Here is a 21,595-nt window from a genome sequence, read left to right as displayed (position 1 = left end):
AATTTGTATAAACGAAATGAAATTAATTTAATATTCTGCAGGATGTCCTTCTCTATGCTGCTAAAACAGGGGCCATGGAGTTAATTCAAATAATAGAAAAATAGACAAAAGTAAAAAAGACATGCTCCATCTCTCTATCATTCAGTCAATCCATTTTCAATAGCTTTGTATCAAATTTCATAACATTTAACATGCTAACATTACTGAAGAGCAAGATCTTTGACACAGCAATAGCTCCTTTCACAAAGGGCAATAGCTTCAAAGAACTCTTCGATGAAGATCCCTTTGAGCTGGGAGTGTGATGCTCTGCTCAAGGAGACATATTTGGGCTAACTCAATCAATCTAGCGTGCTAAAAACAGAGCGTAGTCGTGGCAGTGTGACTGGAGGGAGGAGCTAGCTGCCCCAAGTACATGACTAAGGTCTTGAACAGGTACATACTCGGGGTGGTTAGTCTCGCCTGCCAGTCACGCTGTTGCAGCAACATACTATTTTTAGCATGCTAGCTCCATCAGAGCTGGTGCAAGTTTGTTTCCTTAAGCAGGGCATCAGACCCCCACCTTCAAGTTTAGACATATCCTCAGATTCACATCACAGACCTCTACCACTCAAGCTAATTCAAAAAGCTTAAGGACATAAAGGGACAATTATCATCTAGTCTGACCTCCTGAATATCACAGGCCAAACAAACTTCACCCAGTTATCTCTATGTTGAAGCCCAATGATTTTTATTTGATGAAAACATAACTTGCATTTGGCTAAAGCATATCTTTCAGAAAGGCATCCAGTCTTGAACTGAAGACTTCAAGAGATGTAGAATCCACCACTTCCCTTGGTTGTTTGTTCCAGTGGCAAATCACCATTACTGTTAAAACATTATGCTTAATTCCTCATTTGAACTTGTCTGGCTTTGGTTTCCAGCTATTGGTTCACGTTATCTTGCCTTTTTCTGCTAGATTAGGAGCCATATTGTATAACAGAGTAACTGATAGCAGTTGTAGGCTGTTAACCACTATGGGGACCAGCTGGTTTCACAGCTATTTCCTGGACAACGGAGGAAACATTGAGACTCTGGAATCCTAAAATCTATTCCAGGCTGGGGAGAGGAAGGAGTGTGCTCTAGTGATTCTATCCCCACATTCTGCCTCTGTCACTCTTTTGAATGTGAATGAGGCTGCTTCTTCCTCCACATTGCCTCAGCACCAGCATGAGAAGCCCCAGTGTTTAATTTGTGCCAGGAATGGAACCTAGCACTTCTAGGCTTGGCAATTCATAGCCCCAACACCTCTGGGCTTGCTGCATCAGTTATAAATGCAAAAAAAAAAAAAAAATTGCTTGAGCCCTGGCTCCCCTTTCATTATCAATTAAGAACTGGGAAGCCCAGATCACAGGCGAGATCATCTTGTTGTGCTCAGTTCCAGCGCATGGTGCAACAGTGGCCCACTGCAGCCAAGAGGAATAACTGCAGGGAAAGTTGTGCTCTGCCTCTGCAGTGGTAGACTGGAACATGCTGAGGGCAGACAATCTTCAGGTAGTTTAGATGCCAGACTAAACAAACCTCTAGTAAGCATGTGTAAATAGTGATTTTCAGAGACTTGTAACTTGGCCAGATATGGATGGATTTTCACAGGGATAGCAAAAAGACACTTCTTTAACCCTAGGTGACTCCACCCCCACCCCACCGCCCCATATACACACCAAATTTCAAGACTGCTCCGAAGCATTAAGGAACTAAAGCTTCTCAACTAAATGGCTGTGAAAGTTAACATTTGCAAAACAACCTATTTTTCCCGAATTGCATTCTCGAGAATGACCGATGCTGAAATAAAAATAAATCAGGCACCTGGAATGAAAAATTTCAACTCAAATGATTAAACTTGGGCGAAGTTGTAAGCAACTGAAAACAGGGTCTTACAAGAGAAAGTGTTTGGCAAAGCTAACTAAAGGGGGAACTGTCTGCTTTGCTTACAGCAAAACTCATAAGGGATTACATATGCATAAAGTGATGTAAACTGATCAGAAATTATGGGAAGAGAATGGAGGTTCAAAGGACATTCTTGCAAATTGTTAAATTTAATAGGAAAGAGAAAACCTAAGAGCAAAATCTTCTCTAAGATTTCTACAAGTCTTGTGACTATTTAAACAAGCCAATTTAACTAGATTTCAAGCACCTGCATGAAGGAGCAGTCAGCAGATGTGTGGGCTGTATGGAGATGAAGAAGAACCAGAACAAGTCCATACATGGAGTAAAGCAAATGAACATCTTCAAACTCCCAAAGCACCGCTTAAGGATTTCTTCTGCAGTGAGCAAAACCACAATTTAGGAGAAATCACTGGCTGCATGTCAAGTCAACTGTCCTACTAGAACATCACTATTAGAAACCCTGACTAGCAGCTATCTAATCTAATCGATTAAATCCTGCATGTCAGCTCCAGCTGCTTTTGTGTCCTGAAGGATATAAATATCTTCTCAGAAAATCTCTCCTGCAGCTTGGCTCAAGATATTTTGAATATAAGCCTTACAATTCCCCCTATTTATTGCTTCCCTTAGGGAAACTAGCTATTTCCCATCTAGTAGTTTTCACTAAAAAACTAACCACGTCCACATGATGAATCCCTCTATTTGGCCACCTGAGATCACACCTTTGCTAAATGCATCGAGTTTCTGCTGTTGGCCTGTTATGTACGTTTGTGTGCTCAAGTTCAAGTCTTCACTTCCCCCACTCCCACATCTTTCCAAATTTTTCACAAGTCAAACTTCTTAACACCTCTTGGAGGGTTGAGACTGTCACCTCCCCACTCCTAACAGCGATGTAGAGTTGCTACGTCCCCTCACTTTCAATCTTCATTGCATCAAATCAGCATTGCAACACAAGAGTATTTCCTGCTGATCACTGATCAAAGTTATTTCCAGTGCAGACTATTGGACCTCTTCCCAGTGAGGTTCACATTAGATCTGTGTTTAATCTGCTTTCAGACTTTTAAAAACTTCAGTGATATTCACAGCAAACACGGTCACATGCAGATGATCCAAGCACTTCCCTGGAACTCCAGCATATGTTACCCTTCTTTCATCCAAAAGAAACTTGTCTGGTTTGCTGCCCAGTTTCTCCCTCCTTACAGACACATAGCTTTTCAGTTATCCACTCTTCTCTCTACACTTTAGGATCCTATGATCATTTGCAATTCCCATGCTGCTCTAATAAAATCTGCACAATGCTATATATGGTCAATTTCACTTTCATCTTGACATTTGACTGTATTAACAAAGGAACTAACGATAACAAATTGAGTCCCAAATTTTCTCCCAAAGCTTGACTGTTTCTAGAGGTTCTCCTGCGTGACAACTTCTATCCTAGACTCTGGTTCTGTTCTACGGACGGCTGCACTCCTTGGATCACAATCCTTGTTTCAGGGGAATGTATGATTTTGTCAGTTAAACCTGGCTGGTTGGAAAATACCTGCCTGTGGTGTTGCAAAAGGCCCAATGTCTCCTGCTTTTGGGTGGGGTTCAAACCCTCCCACATCTCAAGGCTCTCCAGAGGAATTTCTTCCTTACTCTCCCAAATCAATTAAAGGGGTACTAAACATTCCCTCATCAGCACAACAAATCATATTCACTCCCTTCTCTCTTTCATGGTAAGCTTTCACTCTAGCAACATGTAGTTTGCAAAGTTCCCTTGCCATAGGGTTTCCTTACATCATGAGTGACCTCATTCACTCTATCACCTCAAAAGGTCCTTCCCAACACCATTTTGTTCCTCCTTCCTGGGAATCAACACCAACACCAAATCATCTATGTCAAAAGATCTCTCTTCAGCATGCCTGTAATACCAAGCTTTTGAGTCATCTGACGTCTTTCAATGTTTTGCTGCACTAAATCCATCATAGCCTTTAAAGTGACTTACACTGTCCTCTACAGGCTGTCCTGTCTCCTCTGTACTATCCTCCCAAGAGCCTCGAATCATCCCCTCACATGTATCCTATAAAGAAGACCAAAGGCGGTGAAGCCAGTAAATTCTTGGGGTACTGTTCTGTATGTCAATAACAAATAAGGAAGTAACACATCTCAGTCATTCTATTGCCAGTTCCTCACCTTCAGAATTCTGCTTCATTTTGCCTGCAGACTGAAAGAAGAGTGCATCCAGTTACATTCAAAGTTCCATCATAACCAGAAGGACTAGACACTTACTTCTCTTTAGAAACTGCAGATTTAATTCTGCAGAAACGGATGGAGCTCTCAGAAAAATGGTGCTATGGTACCAGTCAGTACCTGCTGAATCCAACCCTTGGATAAAAGTTTTGACTGCTCTTTGAGCATCAACCATGCATCCACTTCAATGGCTGGATAGAAAGATCTTTCAGTAGGCTATCTTGAAATCTCTGAACACTGTTTGGCTTGGAACAAAGGCAGGATCAGTCCATAAAATCATATTTTTACTGTAAATGCAACAATGGGATTATGTCTAGAGTCACTAATTTTGAAATTCTTCTAAGTGATCACTGACAAAAAAATCTTCTTTAATAGAAGAAGAAAATAAGGAAATTAAGCTTAGGTGCTGAAATCATGAAAGGGTTAGCACTCCAAGGGCAGAGTTAATGCTCCAGACTTTGCACAAGTTATGGACTGCATAGATGCTGCCTTTGACAATTTTCTTACAGGGGGAATAGAAAGATATGACCTGGTCTGTCTCAGCTAATTATATTGGCAATTACTGAGACAAAGCCCTTCGAGGATCTAGGCTTTATCCCCAATAACCAATTTTGAATAAAATTATAATAAGAAAATTATTATATTGATATAATCTGCTCATTTGAATTTGAATTAGCCCAGGAAGTAATATATTGGTTGAGTCTTCTCTGGATGCCCCAGCCGTTTCAAATGGATATTTGGAGTACCTTTGCTAGGTTAGTCTTCCCCTTTAAGTATTCAAGCTGCTAGACAGGTCTTCTTGGCTAAAGGAGAAAGATCAGATGCTGGCTAAACAAGTCTTATCTTATTAGATTCCCATTAGTTCTGATGTTAGCACAGCCAGGTTTGGAAAAAAAAACACAACAAAACAGGGCCTCTGACTTGTGAGGTGCAATGAAAAGTATATTGGCTTCATCCTTGATTTTTCAGACTGCCCTGTTTCGACAAAGCTGAGTCAGAACTTTTCCTGGGCAGGGGGAGCAGCCCTGTGACTGTTTCTTGGTGCAAAATGGACCATCAGCTGGATTTCATAGAACATTTGTAGATTTTGTTCCCCCATTTCATTATTTACATAGCCCGTGACGTTGTATCATCTGACTAGAATGTAACAGGTTAATTGGGAATTCTGCATTTAAAATGTAATGCAAACTAGCAGAATGGCCATGAGTTTCAAGCATGATAGTCATGATTCACTTGGGGGGTGATCATTGTTCTTGTCTAACTGGAGATGAAATGCAGACAGCCCTGTCTGAGATGCTTGTTCCTGTCCAAATAATTGGGAACAGTTTTGTTTTCCTGAAGATTTGGGCTTCAAATTTGGGTGCTGAGCAACAACCCCAACTTTATATGACAATAAAATAAGTTTGAACAAATTCCATAAAAATTGTGAATTTCAGAAGTTTTCAATCAACTCAACATGGCACTACGGAGGGCTTTAGAGTGAGCAGTTGGTCTCACATCCCTCAAAACAGGAGTTCTCAAACTTCTTCATAGTGTGGAGAACATTTTAATACAGAACTTGTGAATGCAGGGAAAGGTGGTCTCCACAGCAACAAAACAGCAAGTGCTGACATGGAAAAGTATTTACGATATTTTTAGCTTAATTAAAGCTGTTCAGCAGCTAGAAAAGAGGCCCAAGCAGCACCATACAGTCAGTCACCTTTCTGAGCAAGTGCTCTGTGGATCAGTTTGGAAATCTGCACTACAGATTTGATCAGTAAAGGAGGGATTAGGAAAGTAATCTTCACTGGCACTAACTTTCCTTGCTTCCGAAAGACAAATGTAGCCATTGTAACATTTTTGGTAGCATGCCGGACTCTACAGAGCACAGTAAAATCGCTGGTTGAAGAGAAAACAAAACAAAACAAATGATGGAGAGGGTTAGTCAGGACAGCACAAAGCAGCAGGAGGTGACTGCAGTGGCAGCAGCCTGAGGTCTTCCCTGAGCTCATCCAGACGATCTGAATGCATTTCCTGGTGAGATCCACAGCCATCCAGATGAAGACACTCACCTGCACAGTGTCTTTGAGATTAGACCAAAGAAAAAAAAGGTCTGCAAAGAGTCCAGGTATAACCTGTCACAACTGGTAAGGAATCCCCATTCCAAGAGGCAGTGATGGATTCTGTCCCCAGCCCAAAGAAAAAGCAAAATTGTCCCAGAACAGTCACTTGTTTAGCCAGGGATAGATGTGAAAACCTTCTTATCAAAATTTGGCTGCCACCTCCATGAAGACCTGGGGCTGAGGTGAGATTAAAGGATAGATCATCTACTAGCAGTGAGTCAAACATACCATGAACATGAGATTAGGTGTGGGTTGCAGGAGATGTGAAGATGAACCTCAGGAACTTAATACAGGAAATTTACCTGCAAAGAAGTGTAGTTTTCTAGGCAGAATCAACTCTTTGAACAGCCTGGAGGCCAGCCGCTGAAGTCTGAGTGGAACCTTTCCCAATAGTTTCCCAGACCAGGAAGCAATGGAAGCAGAAGTTGTCCGGTGAATGAAAAAAAATGACCTGCTTATTAGTGATTCATACACTTGCAGGGTCTGTCTTCTGTCAGAGAAGAAGCTAAAACAAAGAGGGACAAGGATGGGAACAGAACACTACATGACAAATGTTACTTCCATCCTTGTAAACTGAGGATTCCATCTAGCTCTCTGCAAAGAAATTATAATGGAGAAAGGAGGTGAGGAAAAAAGAGCAGAGACAGTACTGGCATCCTTCAAAAAGCATCCATCAATGGCCAAGGACTTATAGTAGGAAAAAATGTTGATTTGAATGTTCCTGTCTCTGTGGACTGGGCTACCCAAGACAAGAGTCTATTCTCTAAAAGAGGAGACCGAGGAAAAGGAAGACATGGAAAAATTTCTTCTAGAGAAGAACCAGGGCAGGGCTTTACAGCTGACTCGGGTTGTTATGAGAGAGGGTATTTCTAGGAGTTAGAATTGCTTTACCCCCTTAGACAGCTTCTCACCTTTATAGGGAGGGCAGAACATTTTGTCCTGGGTGTTCCAAGATCATAGCCAAAAGGAAGAAGTGCCCCAAGTGGAAGTGTTTATAGCCCTAGCCACCAAGTATGCCCATCACAAGAAGGCACAGTGAAAGCAGGCTCCATTCTTACAAACTGAAGGAGAGCCCAGTCCTACAAAGGGCAAAGTGACGGACAGCCTCTTACCTCCCAATTCCTGGTGATAGTCATCTTCTTCCACTTTTATTCTAATGCAGAAAGAGGCGATAGTTCAGTCTTTCATTTCACGTATACCTCTCATAGGAAGCCCTAACAAAGTTATCAGTAACAGAAGAAATCCATTTTCCACAATTATATTTCATTTAATATTTCTTACGGCACTTCTATCATATGAGATATGCATCATTACGCCATTACATATCTTTTAGCCTAACAGAAGAAGAACGTTACTGAAAGAATATTTTGAAATGATTTGGTTTTAGGGTAAACAGCACATCACATATTGACACTAAAAGCACGACACCATCCTGTCCCATATCTTAGATAAAGATTCATTGTAATCTAGGGAAGTCATGTAGTCATTCATTTACATCTAGACTCCATGTCAAGATTTATTAACTTGTGTAATTCTGAAATAAGCACTTTTGTTTTTACAGGAATTTTCATTACCCCTCTGTGTTTTCCTTTTAAATCCCTTAACCTGGCCATGCTGTATTTCACAGTACTTGGTTTGTAAATAATGGTGGGACTTTTACTTCTTTCCTTCAGAATCTATTCTAGTGTCTAACAGATTTTACATTAGCAAGTTTTTCTAGATTCTAGATATTCATCTTAAATTTTCTTTTGCTTGATTTCAATCTATCACAGCTAATTATATTGAACCACTTTGCACCTAAATAATTATTTGGGATCTGAGGTAATTACACACTTCAAATACTTGTACATCGTCATGTCTCCTTTAAGTCACCAATTAGGCAACCTACATAGATTTAGTTTTCATATCGCAATAACTATTGATATTAGGCATACTATGTAACATTTGTACATACATAGAGCCTAATATTTAAAGGTGTCTCAATTCAGCTTCCATTTGTACCCATGTAATTGACACATTATCACTTACACATGCAAATGATAGACTCTATGCACAAAAACCTGTTTTTACCAAATCTGCCCTTGATTTTCACGGACTACATGTATGATTATGTGCACTAATGGAGGCCACATTTGATTTAATTTCCTCAAATTAAGCACTTTCCTCAAATTAAGCAACATATGGGCCTTAATTTCTTTATAATCAATTTGTTCACTGTTACTGCACTGACATATTTGTTAATTTTACCCATACTTGAATGTTATTTCTTCGTTGTTGAGTGAATTTGTTAGTGCAAGTTATTGGGTTGAGAACACTGGAATCTGCACAGGTACAGAACAGGCTGTAATGCTGATCTTGTCAGTTCTATGAATTCTCTGTCTTTTTTGTGGCACACCTGTAGTACATCTTGTATCATACACAAGGGTGTGACATTAGGTTTATGAGATTGTCACTAAATTGTTTAAACTGAAACAGTATTTAGATTGTCAAATACCATTAGGATTAAATTTGTTTTCAGCCAATCTGGATAGCACAGACAACTCAAATACATTGTCTCTTACTGTCTGTCAGTGTACCGATGGCCTTTTAAAATCTCCCAGAATCCACTACTTCTGAGATCTGAACTGGCAACTGTGGATTAGGTACTTCTCAATGAACACAGCAATTGAAAGTTTTGAATAGCAGTAGCATGGTCATGGGGCAAAACTGCAATGGTTCAGAATGTGAATCAGCATGTCTAGATACAGCGAACTGTTTGTGTTTCAACTGTTCTGTCCCTCTACTTCAGTTTGGAATCACTGAGATCACTAACAGACAACCACTAGATAATAGTGCATTGGTAACTTGAACATTTTTCCATCAATGGATAATTGGAGCATATTAATGACAAAGGCCAAAGGCACAGAATCATTTAATTGAGGCCAGTCTGCCAATTGCATAATGTGAAGAGTAACCGTTGGCAGTAATTTTTATGTTTGAGAGTGCTTCCTTGTTAATGTTAAGTATTCTTGAAATCCAGATGGATGAGGTTTCTATCAAGATGTGACTCTGTATCATGGCTCTGTAATAAATTAGAATTTTCTTGATTCTGATACCCCAAAATGAATGCAAGCTGTTGTGTCACCTATAATTTGGCTTTACGATAAATGAAATATGATGGATAGTTGGTAGTGTATAATCTCTATAGTTTCTAAGAGGACACTCAATATTAAGGGCCTGATCCTACAAAGTACTGAGCATCCTAAACACCTAAAGCACGGCAAAGGGAGCTCAGGATAGTCAGTATTGCCTTCTCAAGAGACAAAGAATCAACTTCTGCATTGCTTGTTATGCAAGATGCAGCAAGGCTTCCATCGTGAGGTAGGGGCTAGAAGCCTTATTCAGATGCCTTCTGAAGTCAAGGGAGTCTTTCCATTGCATTCTAGGGCTTGATTCAAGGCAGTCTGGATCACATTAGCTCAGCTTTCAGACTTCTCTGATGTCACCAACCCAATTCTCAAACTGCTGCCCAAGTCCTCTAATAAAAAGATAGACGTCAGGACACAATATTCATCTTATATTTTTAATGAAAATAATACAAACAACCCCTAAAACATTATGAAGTCATCTTTAGTATAAAGCAGCAATAAGACAAACACTGTTTTGGTTTAAATTTCACTTTTATAGTTCTCTAGGTAACATTTTCACACACTTTTCCAAACATGGGAGCATGACAGGGAGATACATGTCAAGAATTCATACAGTAAAAATAGGAAGGGGAACTTGTGGCAAACACAATCCTAGTTGCTTTACATTTGAGATCAAGAACACACTGAACTGGCTTCAAGTTTACTCCTAAAGTCTGAGAATAAGCATTTTAAAAGAACGTAAGCTGATGCAGCTTTTACTAGCACAGGATTATTCCTGGGTCAAGCCTTCTTTGGCCAGAGGCCTGGTACGGCTAAGCTGAAATCTTACAGGTCTTAGCCTGCAGGTCTTGCATTACAGCCTTACCTTACCCCAATACACACTCATCACTCAAAAATACCTGTCAATATGCTGAATTGATAGCTCTGTGTTAAACCATAGTGTCCGCAGTGAAGGAGTCCGGCTCTTGTGTTGCTACAGTTTTAAGATTAACTGGGTGAAAAATCACCCTTAGTGGTTTCTTAGGTTGGGAGACTCTAAGAGCACACAAAGAACAAATACAGTGACCATAAAAACAGTTACAAGTAAGAAATCTTGTTTGTATTATAAGTTATAAAACTGTAGCAGCAGAGGAGCTGGCATCACTAGGGACAATGTGGTTTAACACAGAACTACCAATTCAATTTAATAAGAGGCTACACTGGCTTCCCAAAAGAACTCAGCTATGATGCATATAATCACTTTGATGAAATGAAGGCTTGAGACAGACTGGTTTCTGGTCTGTCAATAATTCAGATTTCCTATAAAGAAGAAATATTGGCAAAAAGGAATTTTGTGCAAAACATAAAGCCTGCCTCAAAAAGACAATGAACTATCTCTTGGTCAACACCTATGGTCAGTGACAGAAAATAATCTGAAGTTAATTAGCATCCCAAATTTATTTCTGACAACAGTCATACTCCCAGGGTAGGTCTACAGTGGAAGAATTTTTAAACTCACGTTAATTGGCAAACATGTCTGCACATGCTAATGACACTGCACAAAACTGCCTGTGGACTTGTCCAGACAAACATGTACAAATGTGTTAGCTAACTTGAGCAAGTTAACTGTCAATTAATGAAAGTTAAAACACTTGTGTAGACAAATTTCCAGAGGATAGCATGTTGTAAACACGGGTTGAAAAGTTAACTAATAAAAATAAACACACCTGGAGGATAAAAAGGAACCTCTGAAAAGGTTTACCAAAAGAGTAACTAGGAGAGTGACATAACACACAATGGACATTTAATGGGTAGACAATAAGCACCTCCCTAGAGATATTATCTGCATAAATATCTTTGTGAGGGATGCCAGATATTATAAACAGGCAGGATAGTATGTTTAGGATCAAAAGGATCAGTTTATCCATATCTATATTAGAAAAGTTGCAACACCAGTTTAAATCAATCTAGTTAAACTGGTGCCAGCCCCAATTTAGATGCACTTAACCAAAGGTTCAGACAGTTTAAACCATGCAGTAATTTATCAAATAGAAATATATGGATTTGGGCAAAAGTTGAACTGGCTTAAGTGCAGCTATATTAGAGGTCTTCAGTGGTTTAACTAGACTGATTTAAAATCCATTTAGTTAAGCCAGTGGAATTTTCTAATGTAGACCAGGCCTTAGTAGCAGTGAAGGAAGACTATATGGAACCTATCTTACTTAAGAATCTCACTCAAAAGGGCAGGGAATTAAGGAGTCCTCTAAGGTTTGTCTTCTGCAGCACTTCAGTTTGACAGATGCACAGGAAACTCCAGACAAACCATGGACAAGAACCAACTTCAAAGAGGAGGATAATGAAAACTAGGACTTGTCTACAATGGGTAAAATTCAGACCCTTTATTTAGCAACTCTGTAGCTCCACTGGTGGTTACAAGAGTGGACTCTGCCTTTCTATACTACAATCTTCCACTCTTGCTATCACAGGTGGAGCTGTATCCATGGTGAATTATGGGTACAAATTGTCCCAGCATAGACGCAGCCATAAAAAATTAACAGGACCAGACAGACAAAGTTGTGTTCTGCAGTCTCTGAGAACATAATAGAATAAGTTGGAATGAACAAGTAGAAATAATTTAACAGGGATGGTTAAATATTCCCCCAGGAGAGGGGCCAGATAGCACTTTAGAGTGGAACTGAGTGGAACTTTAGAGGCCAACTGAGCAGTGGAAAGATGGTGGGAAAGGTGAAAAGAAATGGAGGCACATGTGGGAGAAAGGGAAACACCTGATCTCAGAGAAGACAGGAGACAGATGTCCAGGGTTGGACCTGAATGAGATTTGCTGTGCTGACTGTCTGCAAAAGAAGCTGAGAAACTGGCAGGCTGGTTGACAAATACTGACATCAAGAGATCAGAGAGTGTATTTTGTTTGTTTATGTAATTACACAGACTGAATTATCCAGTTAAGCTTTTGGGAGTTTTATAGGAGACTTGCTTCTAGTAAGACTCACTGTCTTCTAATAAGTTTAACTTAAGATCCACAGTAGGCTGTTTGGGAAACACGTATCCCAGGATGGACTTTGATCTTTGCAGAGAGATAGTGAAGACACGAATTTGGAATCTAACACTGCTAGGAATTTCTAGGAGAGTCAATAGAAAGGAATAGAGACTTGCACAGCATTGTGTGTACTCAGCAAAGCGCAAGGGGAACACCAAATGGCCATATCTGAGAATCAAGTTTTAAGTAAAAGGGACACTGACCTGTGACTGCTGAAAAAGGAAGCACTTCTCTGGGTTGATACCACAGGCAAGGAGGGTGGCAGTGGTGTCCAGGATGCTCTGACGTAAGAGCGCTGGTTCCTGCGGTACTGTGAGAGCATGAAGATCTACAATACTATATAACATGGAGCTGCACTCTTCCTGAAACCTCACCCAGTTCTGGATGGCTCCAAAGTAGTTGCCGAGGTGGAGCGTCCCAGTTGGCTGAACACCAGAGAAAATGCGATCCCTGCCAATATTCTGGAACAAAAACATTTAGTAAAATGTATACCACCATTGCTTTTTCACAACCTCTTTCATCTGTGGCTGTCAGTGTTTTTCAGACATTGGTTACGTCTCACCTACTCTTCATTTCCTCCTACTCCCCCATTTTGCAGTGTTTGCTGTCAAACTGGAAGGATTTATGTGGTGGAGACCTGCAGGGATCTGTCCTGGGTCTGGTATTATTCAATATTTTTATCACTGACTTGGGAAATGGAGTGTAGAGAAGACTTATACAATTTAGGGATGACTCCTAGTTGGGAGGGGTTGCAAGGACTTTGGAGAACAGGATTAGAATTCAAAATGACAATTAGGTACTATACTTAGAAAGGAAAAAGTCAAATGCACAAATACAAAACAGGAAAAAAGCAGTAGTAGTGCTGAAAAAGATCACTGTGGATCACAAATTGAATGCAGCTGAGAAAAAGACACAATTCTGGGATGTAATAATGGGGCTGTCATATGTAAGACATGGGAGGTAATTATTCTGCTGCACTGGCATTAGTGAGGCCTCAGCTGGAGTACTATGTCCAGTTTTGGGCACCACACTTTAAGATGTAGATAATAAGCACTGGAATAGTTTACTAAGGGACACTGTGGAATCCCCATCATTGTAGGTTTTTAAAAACAGGTTAAACAAACACCTGTCAGGGATGGCCTAGATATACTTGGTATTGCCTCAGTGCAGAAGACTAGAAGGACTAGGTAACCTCTTGAGATCCCTTTTCAGCCCTATAAATAATAAAACTTCAGATATTTTACTAAAGTAACTGGTTGGCAGTGTTGTCTTTGGTGAGATCTGAAGTGTACCTTGACCTGGGGGTAAGTGACTAGCTCTTTGGAGCTGGAAGAACTTGATGTGTGGTGATTATTGGTTTTTATCATCTTTCATCACAGTTTGTCTGTGTGGTAAATGAGGCTAGCGTGCTAAGGGGACTGTCAATGGCTTTATGATGAACTAATAAAGTGATCCAGGAGCACACATATATTGCTGGTTTGGTTAAATCTAACTATACCACCAGTTTGGGAGCATCTGCCCAGTTTTGATAGTCTGACCCATGCTAAACACTGTTGACAAACAACCAATTTTCTTCCTAATTTGTTAAAAAAAATTCTCCTTTGCTTTCAGAATAAACTGCCACTCTTCAGGTCAAGTCACTTTTCTTACTCTAAGTTTGAGCAAGTAAATACAGGGCTTCTAATGGAGCCTTGTCTGCCATTTTTAACACCTGGTCATAATTAAACTATTTTATACTAACAGAATCCATCCCAATTACCATTAAGATAAATCAGTTTCCTGGGAGATGTGTCAGTAAAACAATTATTCTGATATTACAGTATACTCTACCCAATTGCAACACTATAATATCTTATGTTTACATAACACATTTCATCCCAAGACAGTTTGCTAAAGCAAAAATAATGTATCAATGGCAAAAAACGACATTAATGCAGAATTAAGGTTGTGTGGTGGTAAGTTGTCCCTCTGAAGAACATTGAGCTGAGCACGGGCAACCTTAACTGACGTCAGAAGGGTCCTACCTGGCCGTAGAATCCATGAACGCTGCATTTTCTGGTTTTCAGAAATTTGAGTTTTGCTCAACTCAACAGTCTGCCAGGGGATGGATGACACACCACCAAACAACCTTAACTCTGGGTTAACCTTGTTTTTTGGCACTGAGTTTCCTACTTTTTTTTTTAAACAGGAAGAGACATATAGTTGGTAGGAGTTTGCAGTCACTTAGACAGCGGTACATATCATTTCCCATAATTAGCATGCGGAGCCAGCCTGCCCTCCCCCACCCCCAGCCAGTCAGCTGTGCCCCATCAGCCCTGCTTCTGCACACTTCTCCAGCCATGCCCCTGACCCAGTCAATGTGTTGCCCACCTCCTACCTGGCCCCTACCCAACTGCTGTATCGTGGCCTCCCCAGCACAAACAGGGTCTCCCTGAAGTCTTCACTTCCTGGTATACAAATGTTTCTATTGCAATTCCTTCCCTCCCCCAACCCCAAACCCAACTCACGTGCAATACCTGGAGCAAAGGGCAACTGTGTTACAGGGGACTAGTGTTCCTGGTTGTGGCTTTTTTTCCCCAAGGCTTATATCTCCAGAACCCCACAATCAAATGACCTCAAATGGGGGTCATTAACTCTACCTTCTTTGCACCTTCCTCATGCACACTCAAATTACAAGGAAATCTGACTGAGCATATCGATTTTAGAGGATTTAGAAAGGTTGACCCTTATGCCATGATGCAACCTTCACAATAATGGCGCTGCTGCACCACTATAATAATGTGTTAGTAAAACACATCCCAGGGGTACCCAAGGTTGTGACGCCTCGCTACCACCTACCCTTAGCATAAGGAAACCTCATCTGAGCCGGCTGTGGATCAGTTCCGCAGCACCAGCAGCCTCTGGCAACACAAGCGCTACCTGTTTCCATTCTGACCCTGTTTTCATTCACTCACATCGTAGCAAAAATTTCAGCTATTTGGGCTGAAGTTTTCCAGGACTGGTCTCTCTCCAAAGTTGATTTTTTGGAGGAAATGTTTGCTGTGTAGACCATTCCTCTCCTATCTGCCATCCCCCAGCTCACATCTCTCCTCCCATTCTCAAATTACACGAAATCCCTGTGGCAATGACCACAGCAGAATAGGCAATCTTAATTCTCCCCATGTTTACTAGTTATATTTTTATGCGTTTGGATCATTAACGCAGGACTGCTGTGGCTTTCTAAGTCATACTGTACGTAGTTCTGCACCTCGTTTTGTATGGTGTGCATAAGCAAGAGAGAGACGGCGTTAGCTTGCAAACGATGGCCTAGAGACTTGTTTATCTATCATGTTTAGGAAAGCTTGCATGACTGTGTCTATTAAGAGTTACTACAGTAGCTTTTATGTAAATGTTAGACAAACATCCTGCCTTACCAAGGGGAGATGGATTAGATGACCTCTTAAGGTCCCTTCCAGTCATAAATTTCTATGATTCTATGATTACCTTCTGCGAGGCAAGTATAATTGTTACATAAAATGAAGAAACACCAGCTCATGATTGTCCAGAAACTTATGTGATGGAGTCATTACATGAAATCTGTATGTATGCAGCCTGGTGTATTGTGCTCACAGCTGGAGTTCAAGCTGCATTTGGCCTGTGGGCAGTGGAAGAGAGGTAGCTGAATCTGAAATGGAATCTAGAATGACTTGACTCCTATTTCCTTGTTTTATGTGATTTGCACTGATAGACTCTGCAGTCCTTAACGCAAAGTTAAAGATGTGTAGGAATTTCCCAGCTATTTTTTAAAATAAGTATGTATCAATAATGACAGTTATACACAAATAGCCTATCAACAAGGATAAATATCCTCCTATATCCCTTTGCAGAGCTCCAGTATCTCCCATGCATGACACTTCTCCAAGCTCCGGAAATTGGTATTTCTCCCTCATCTCCCCCGTACAGCCCCATTCTCCTCATGGTCACAAATTCCACACCATGCTCCCCTTCATACCTCTTCCATGTTACTTTCCTAACACATTCAACTTTTAAACATTGGTCAATATCAAAAGGTATCAATGTTTTCACGTGTCCTGGATTATTACGATCACCATTGACAGCAAAGCTACAGAGGGGGGTGTAATGCCCTCCTTTGCTTCAGCTCCTTCCCTTACTGTGCTAGAGAAACTGTTTATCAGAACTCTGAGGAAGAAGGGAAAATTGGTGGGGAGTGTGAATATGCAGAGTCCATTTCTAAGAACTCTGGTTACAAGTTAACAACCTCCATTTCTTTCAAGTGTCTTCTGCACATTGCCTCGTATAGGATGGTTTGGCAAGCAGGACCAGAAGGAGGGACTCTGTTCTAATTAAATAAGGATTGAAGTATAGCTCTAACAAACTTGTGCATTAGCGCTAGCTGTCAGATCTGATGTGTAATGTTTTGTGAAAGTATGTAGAGTTCCAAGTGACAGCTTTACATAATTGCTGAACAGTTACGTCTAAAACAAGTTATGGACATGACCATTGCTCTAATAAGATGCAATCTAATACCCACAGGGGGAGAGAGAGCTGCTATACGTAACTTTTCTGAATGCACTATTCAATCCATCTGAAAATGGTTGGTTCTTAAGAGTGTCCACATATGAAATTAAACAATTTACTAGATTTGTGAAATTCCTGGGTTCTACCAAGATAATAGGTGAGGGTTCTTTTCGCATCCAAATCATGTAAAGTGGATTCCCCAGTTTGGGAAAGAAATCTGGTAGATTTATAATTTGATTAACATGGAATTCTGACAATTTGTGGTAAAAATCTAGTGTCGAGCCTGAGAACTACCTTTTCTCTTTGAAAGATAGTGAAAGGAGAGTGTGCCATAAGGGCATGTAATCCACTAACTTGGATAGCTGAAACTCTAGCAATAACAAAGGCAATCTTAATGGACACATTAAATAATGAACACTACACCAAGGCTTCAAACTTTATCATCACCATTTTATTAGGCCAGGTCTACACTACAGACCTATATTAGTATAACGACGTTGCTCAGGGTGTGAAAAAAATCCACATCCCTGAGTGACATAATTATACTGATCAAACCCCCCGCATAGACAGCACTGTGTCAACTGGAAATCTTCTCCTGTTAACATAGCTACCACATCTCAGGGAGATGGGTTAACTACACTGACGGGAGAAGCACTTCCACCAGCATAGTAGCGTCTTCATTAAAATGCTACAGCAGTGCAGCTGCACCGGAACAGCTGTACAGGAAGACAAGCCCTTCACTGTACCAATGCTAAACTGAGGTTCCATTCAGGTATCACTGGTGGATATAGATTTGCAAATCCCTTCAGGAACCCTTTAACTGAACCATGTGTAAACACCAATTTATTACTTAATTATGGTCTGTCAATATAGCCACTAAGGGAACCTCTCCCACGAATCTGAAGGACCCTCAGAGGCTTCAAATGCAATAAATATTCTAGAATATATTGAAGAGAAGTCAGTTCTGGTTGCTCTGGTTTGATGTGCATCCAAGTCATAAATCTCAACCACTTAAGCTGTTAACATCTACTGGTCAATTGTTTCCTAGAGTTCAAAACACCACTAGTTGAACAGTCAAAGAACAAGATCTTAGAAGGTTCATTAAAGTCTTATTTCCCCATGCTACAAGATGTAGAGAGAGAGTATCTAGGTGAAAGATCCTGCACTGTTATCGTGACAGTAAATCTGGTAACACTGGGCGCATCCTGTGTACACCCTGACAGCTGATGGGGGTCCATATACCATTGTTGTCTCAGTCACAGTGCAGTCACATATGGTGGGAAATGTTCTTGTCTACTTCTCCACCTACTGATAATCAGTAAGACTGTAAGGAGCAGGATGTGAATGAAAATAAGACAATCCTTCATATTGCAGGTGGTATAATTTATCAGCCTTTCTGGAAATGGTCTGAGAAGCTGGTGTAAACCAAACATATTCGGCAGGCTATAGTAACCCACCTAAAATGGGTAAAGAAAACTTGCTCTTTGATGGAACTCCCCATGTGTCAAAAGCTGGATGGGAAGACTCTTCCATTAGCACAGTAGGCAGCTTTAGAATTCCTGCCATCCTATCCACCAATTCAAGAAATTGTACAGCAATCTCCGAGTGAGAAGAAGCTGAAGTTATTCCCATATTTTCATTAAATGAGTCTGCCTCTAATTCTGTGTCAAGATGCTGAAAGTCCATCTGTGGGGCAAAGTGTTCCTCCTCGTCCTCAGAGTGTCTGGTACTACCATCTGGGATTGCTCCCTGAAGGCAGGAGAGGTAGCCTGATCTTGGAAACTTCGAACCATTCCACAGTCTCCTCCTGGATCTTCATTAGAAGGGAGGTTCTTCTACCACACTTAGGTGATTGCATAAATTCCCTTGTGAATGCCAATAGGGCCCTGCAGCTCAAGAAGAACAATTTTCCCAATATCCCCCCATACAGCACCATCTTACAATTAGGAAGGCAGGGAGGCCTAAAGGCATCATATCCTGGATTATATTCCACTCCTGGTAGAATAGAACCTAGGTGGTGCCTCAGGCTGTTTAAGTATCTCTTGCTTTTCTTCTCAGTATGGCTGCATTCTTGGATCTGCAGCTGACACCATTGGAGGCACTACCAAAACTGGAATATGTAACATCCATATTTCCAGGGAATCAGAGTGCCTTGGAAGGACGCAGAGAAGACTTTGGATAAAAGCAAGATATATCCTCCACTCTTCTTCACTTATCAGAGGAACTAATCCCAACGGAGGCTAAAGAAGCTTTTCTCTTCCTTCCCCCTGAAAATACCACTTGCAGATCAGTAGATCATTCCAGTTGTGCACCCATGGGGTGAACTGCAGCTACCCTCCTAGTTCCATTCAGTTCCAAAGATAGCACTGTTATTTGTTCTGTCATGCCTCTGCCATAGCCTTTGTTCAGATCCATATGAATCACGGGTTCCAATAACAGAATGTCCTATTTAGTTTTCAGTCTGGGAACTGCTACTGATTCCTGAGTCTTCAGAGGCCACGTAATCTTAGTCAGAGCCGAACCTGAAGCTAACACCAGTCTCTGCACCTTGTCTTCCATGCTCTTAGGTGAGTTAGATCGTATAGACTTTACTGCCAAAGCCTCTTGAACCAAGGGTGCCCTGCAGCCTATTTCATCTGTCCTTACACACCGTTCGAATAAATGTATAGCTGATGGAGCATCAGGACAGACAATGTCCTTCACCAAGACACGAGAGGCACCTCAGATGAGAGTCTGATGCCAGGAACACTGCCAGATATGAGGCACATCTCTTGAAGTCTGCTCTTCTGTTCTTCAGATCCACCATTACAGGTCTGATGAAACTGAAATTAAAATCACTTTTCTAACAGTAACTATCTCAGCCAATAATAACTAGCTTCTAAAACACTTTACTACTGAACACTAATAGCACTACAGAAAAGAGATGCTCTGGATCTGAGAAGTATGCTTCTGTCCAGGGTCGGAATAAAGAATATGGGGGCACTATGAACTATGGAAATTGTGCCCCCCTCCACCTTCTGTAAGGGACCCAAGAAACCAGACACATCCCAGAAGCCTCCTTACTTTTACATTGCTCTGATCCCCATGGCCATGTGAGAGAGCACTAAGAGATCCAGCTGCCTGGGGCGCCAAACCGGAGAGGCACTGTGACCCATGTGCCAGCGGCTGCCACCTCCGAGAGCAGGAAAAACTGGCCACTGCCCCTCCCCACCTGCCTGATCCTCCTCTTCCCTTTCCAGTCATCCCCCTGACCATCACCAACAACCTGAATCCCTTGGCCCATGAGCTCCTACACCCCCCAAAGAGCACCTGCCTCTCCCACCCTAGTCCCCACTCTTTACTCTTCCTACTGGCAAGCCTCAGGTCCATCTTGTTTTCCAATGTTGATAGAAGCAGGAGCTGCCGTGTCAGCATGGTGATGACCGAGCAAGGGGCAGGACCCAGGTGCCATAGTAGCAGTGCTACCAGCGCGCCATAATGGAAGGAGCTGCCAGCAACCCTTCTCCCCCCGCCCTCCCGGTGCAGGCAGCAATGGCTGCTGGTTGCGAATTGCTGGAAGTGGAGAATGAGGAGGGTTCACTTGTAACTTGCAAATAAGTTACCAGTGAAAAAAAATACACAGCACATTGCACCAACAATTGGCAATGCAGGGAAAAAATATGGCCAGGGAGGTTAAAAATGGCTAGGTGGCAACCCTAGGCCCAAACCTGGTTGAGGGCCCCATGCAAGTGCACACAGGTTTATCTGGGTCTGCTTCTGTCAGACATCGTGGCTGGAGGAAATGAGACGGTGGAGTGTGCCATGCCCCTTTTACAGCTTCATCCTCGGAACACTTGGGGGGAGGGAAGGGAGGGTGTAAGCGCTGTAATAAGCATTGCTTAGAGAAGGTTCTGCAATCTAGTTTGCACTGGCCAGCAGAACTCATGAGTGTGGATTGCAGAGTACACTTGAAGAGCCACCAACGGTTAAGGTAAAACTGAAAAATTATAGGTTTATCAGAGCGGAGTTCCTTTTTAATTCTCTCTGCCTCCCCTACTCCAGCTCGAACCCTACTAGCTTCCCTGCCCTGATCGATCTCCTCACATACAAGCCTGCTGCCCACTACCATTTGTATTGTCCCTATTTCTCCACACCTCCTTCCACACTTCTATATTGCCCATAGCCCCTTACAACCCTACAACCCATATTTCTTTCATCCAGTCTACCTCCCATGCCCTCGCATTGCATTTCTTCCCTATTCACCCTCTACACAGCTGCTCAACCCCATTGACTGTTCGTCAATGGAGCACAAAGGAAACCAAAGGGACAGAGGTGAAGGTGTGCGAGGGGCTGGCGGCTAGGGCTGTGAGAACTTTGGTGGTTTTGTCTAGCCTACCTTTTACAGTTGTGTTGTTAAAACGTTCATTACCACAAGCTAACATGTTCTAAAAATCTAGTGTAGACAAGGTAAGTATAGACTTTCACATATGCTAAGCTGATTAAGTTAGCCAGGGTGGAAACCTACACACCTTTACACTGTTGTGTAGATAAATCTAGCAGCACTTAAAATGTTCCCTCAAAGCTACCCCACAGCACACTTAGGAGGGACTGCCACGCAGATACACTGAAGCTGCAATGCAGAAATGCTCTGCTCCCCCGGTATACCAGCCTTGAGTGTC

General features: G+C 41.6%; 1 protein-coding gene across 4 annotated transcripts in view; it reads right to left on the bottom strand.

Moving 5' to 3' along the window:
• The window catches only part of WARS2 (tryptophanyl tRNA synthetase 2, mitochondrial), a 56,893-nt gene that overhangs the window by 16,876 nt on the left and 18,422 nt on the right, over window positions 1-21,595 (bottom strand). For all 4 annotated transcript variants that reach the window (XM_067545957.1, XM_067545956.1, XM_067545959.1 and 1 more), the window contains exon 2: window positions 12,623-12,880. In XM_067545957.1, coding sequence (XP_067402058.1) covers window positions 12,623-12,766 — 144 coding nt within the window. In that variant the 5' untranslated portion in view covers window positions 12,767-12,880. The remainder of the gene's footprint in view (window positions 1-12,622; window positions 12,881-21,595) is intronic.

Source organism: Emydura macquarii, unplaced genomic scaffold, assembly GCF_026122565.2.
Source record: "Emydura macquarii macquarii isolate MOO-44397 ecotype Brisbane River unplaced genomic scaffold, CSIRO-AGI_Emac_v2 contig_1119, whole genome shotgun sequence".
NCBI classification, from domain to species: domain Eukaryota; kingdom Metazoa; phylum Chordata; order Testudines; family Chelidae; genus Emydura; species Emydura macquarii.
The sequence above is the reverse complement of the archived record's forward strand: the minus strand, read 5'-3'. Positions and strand labels throughout refer to the sequence as shown.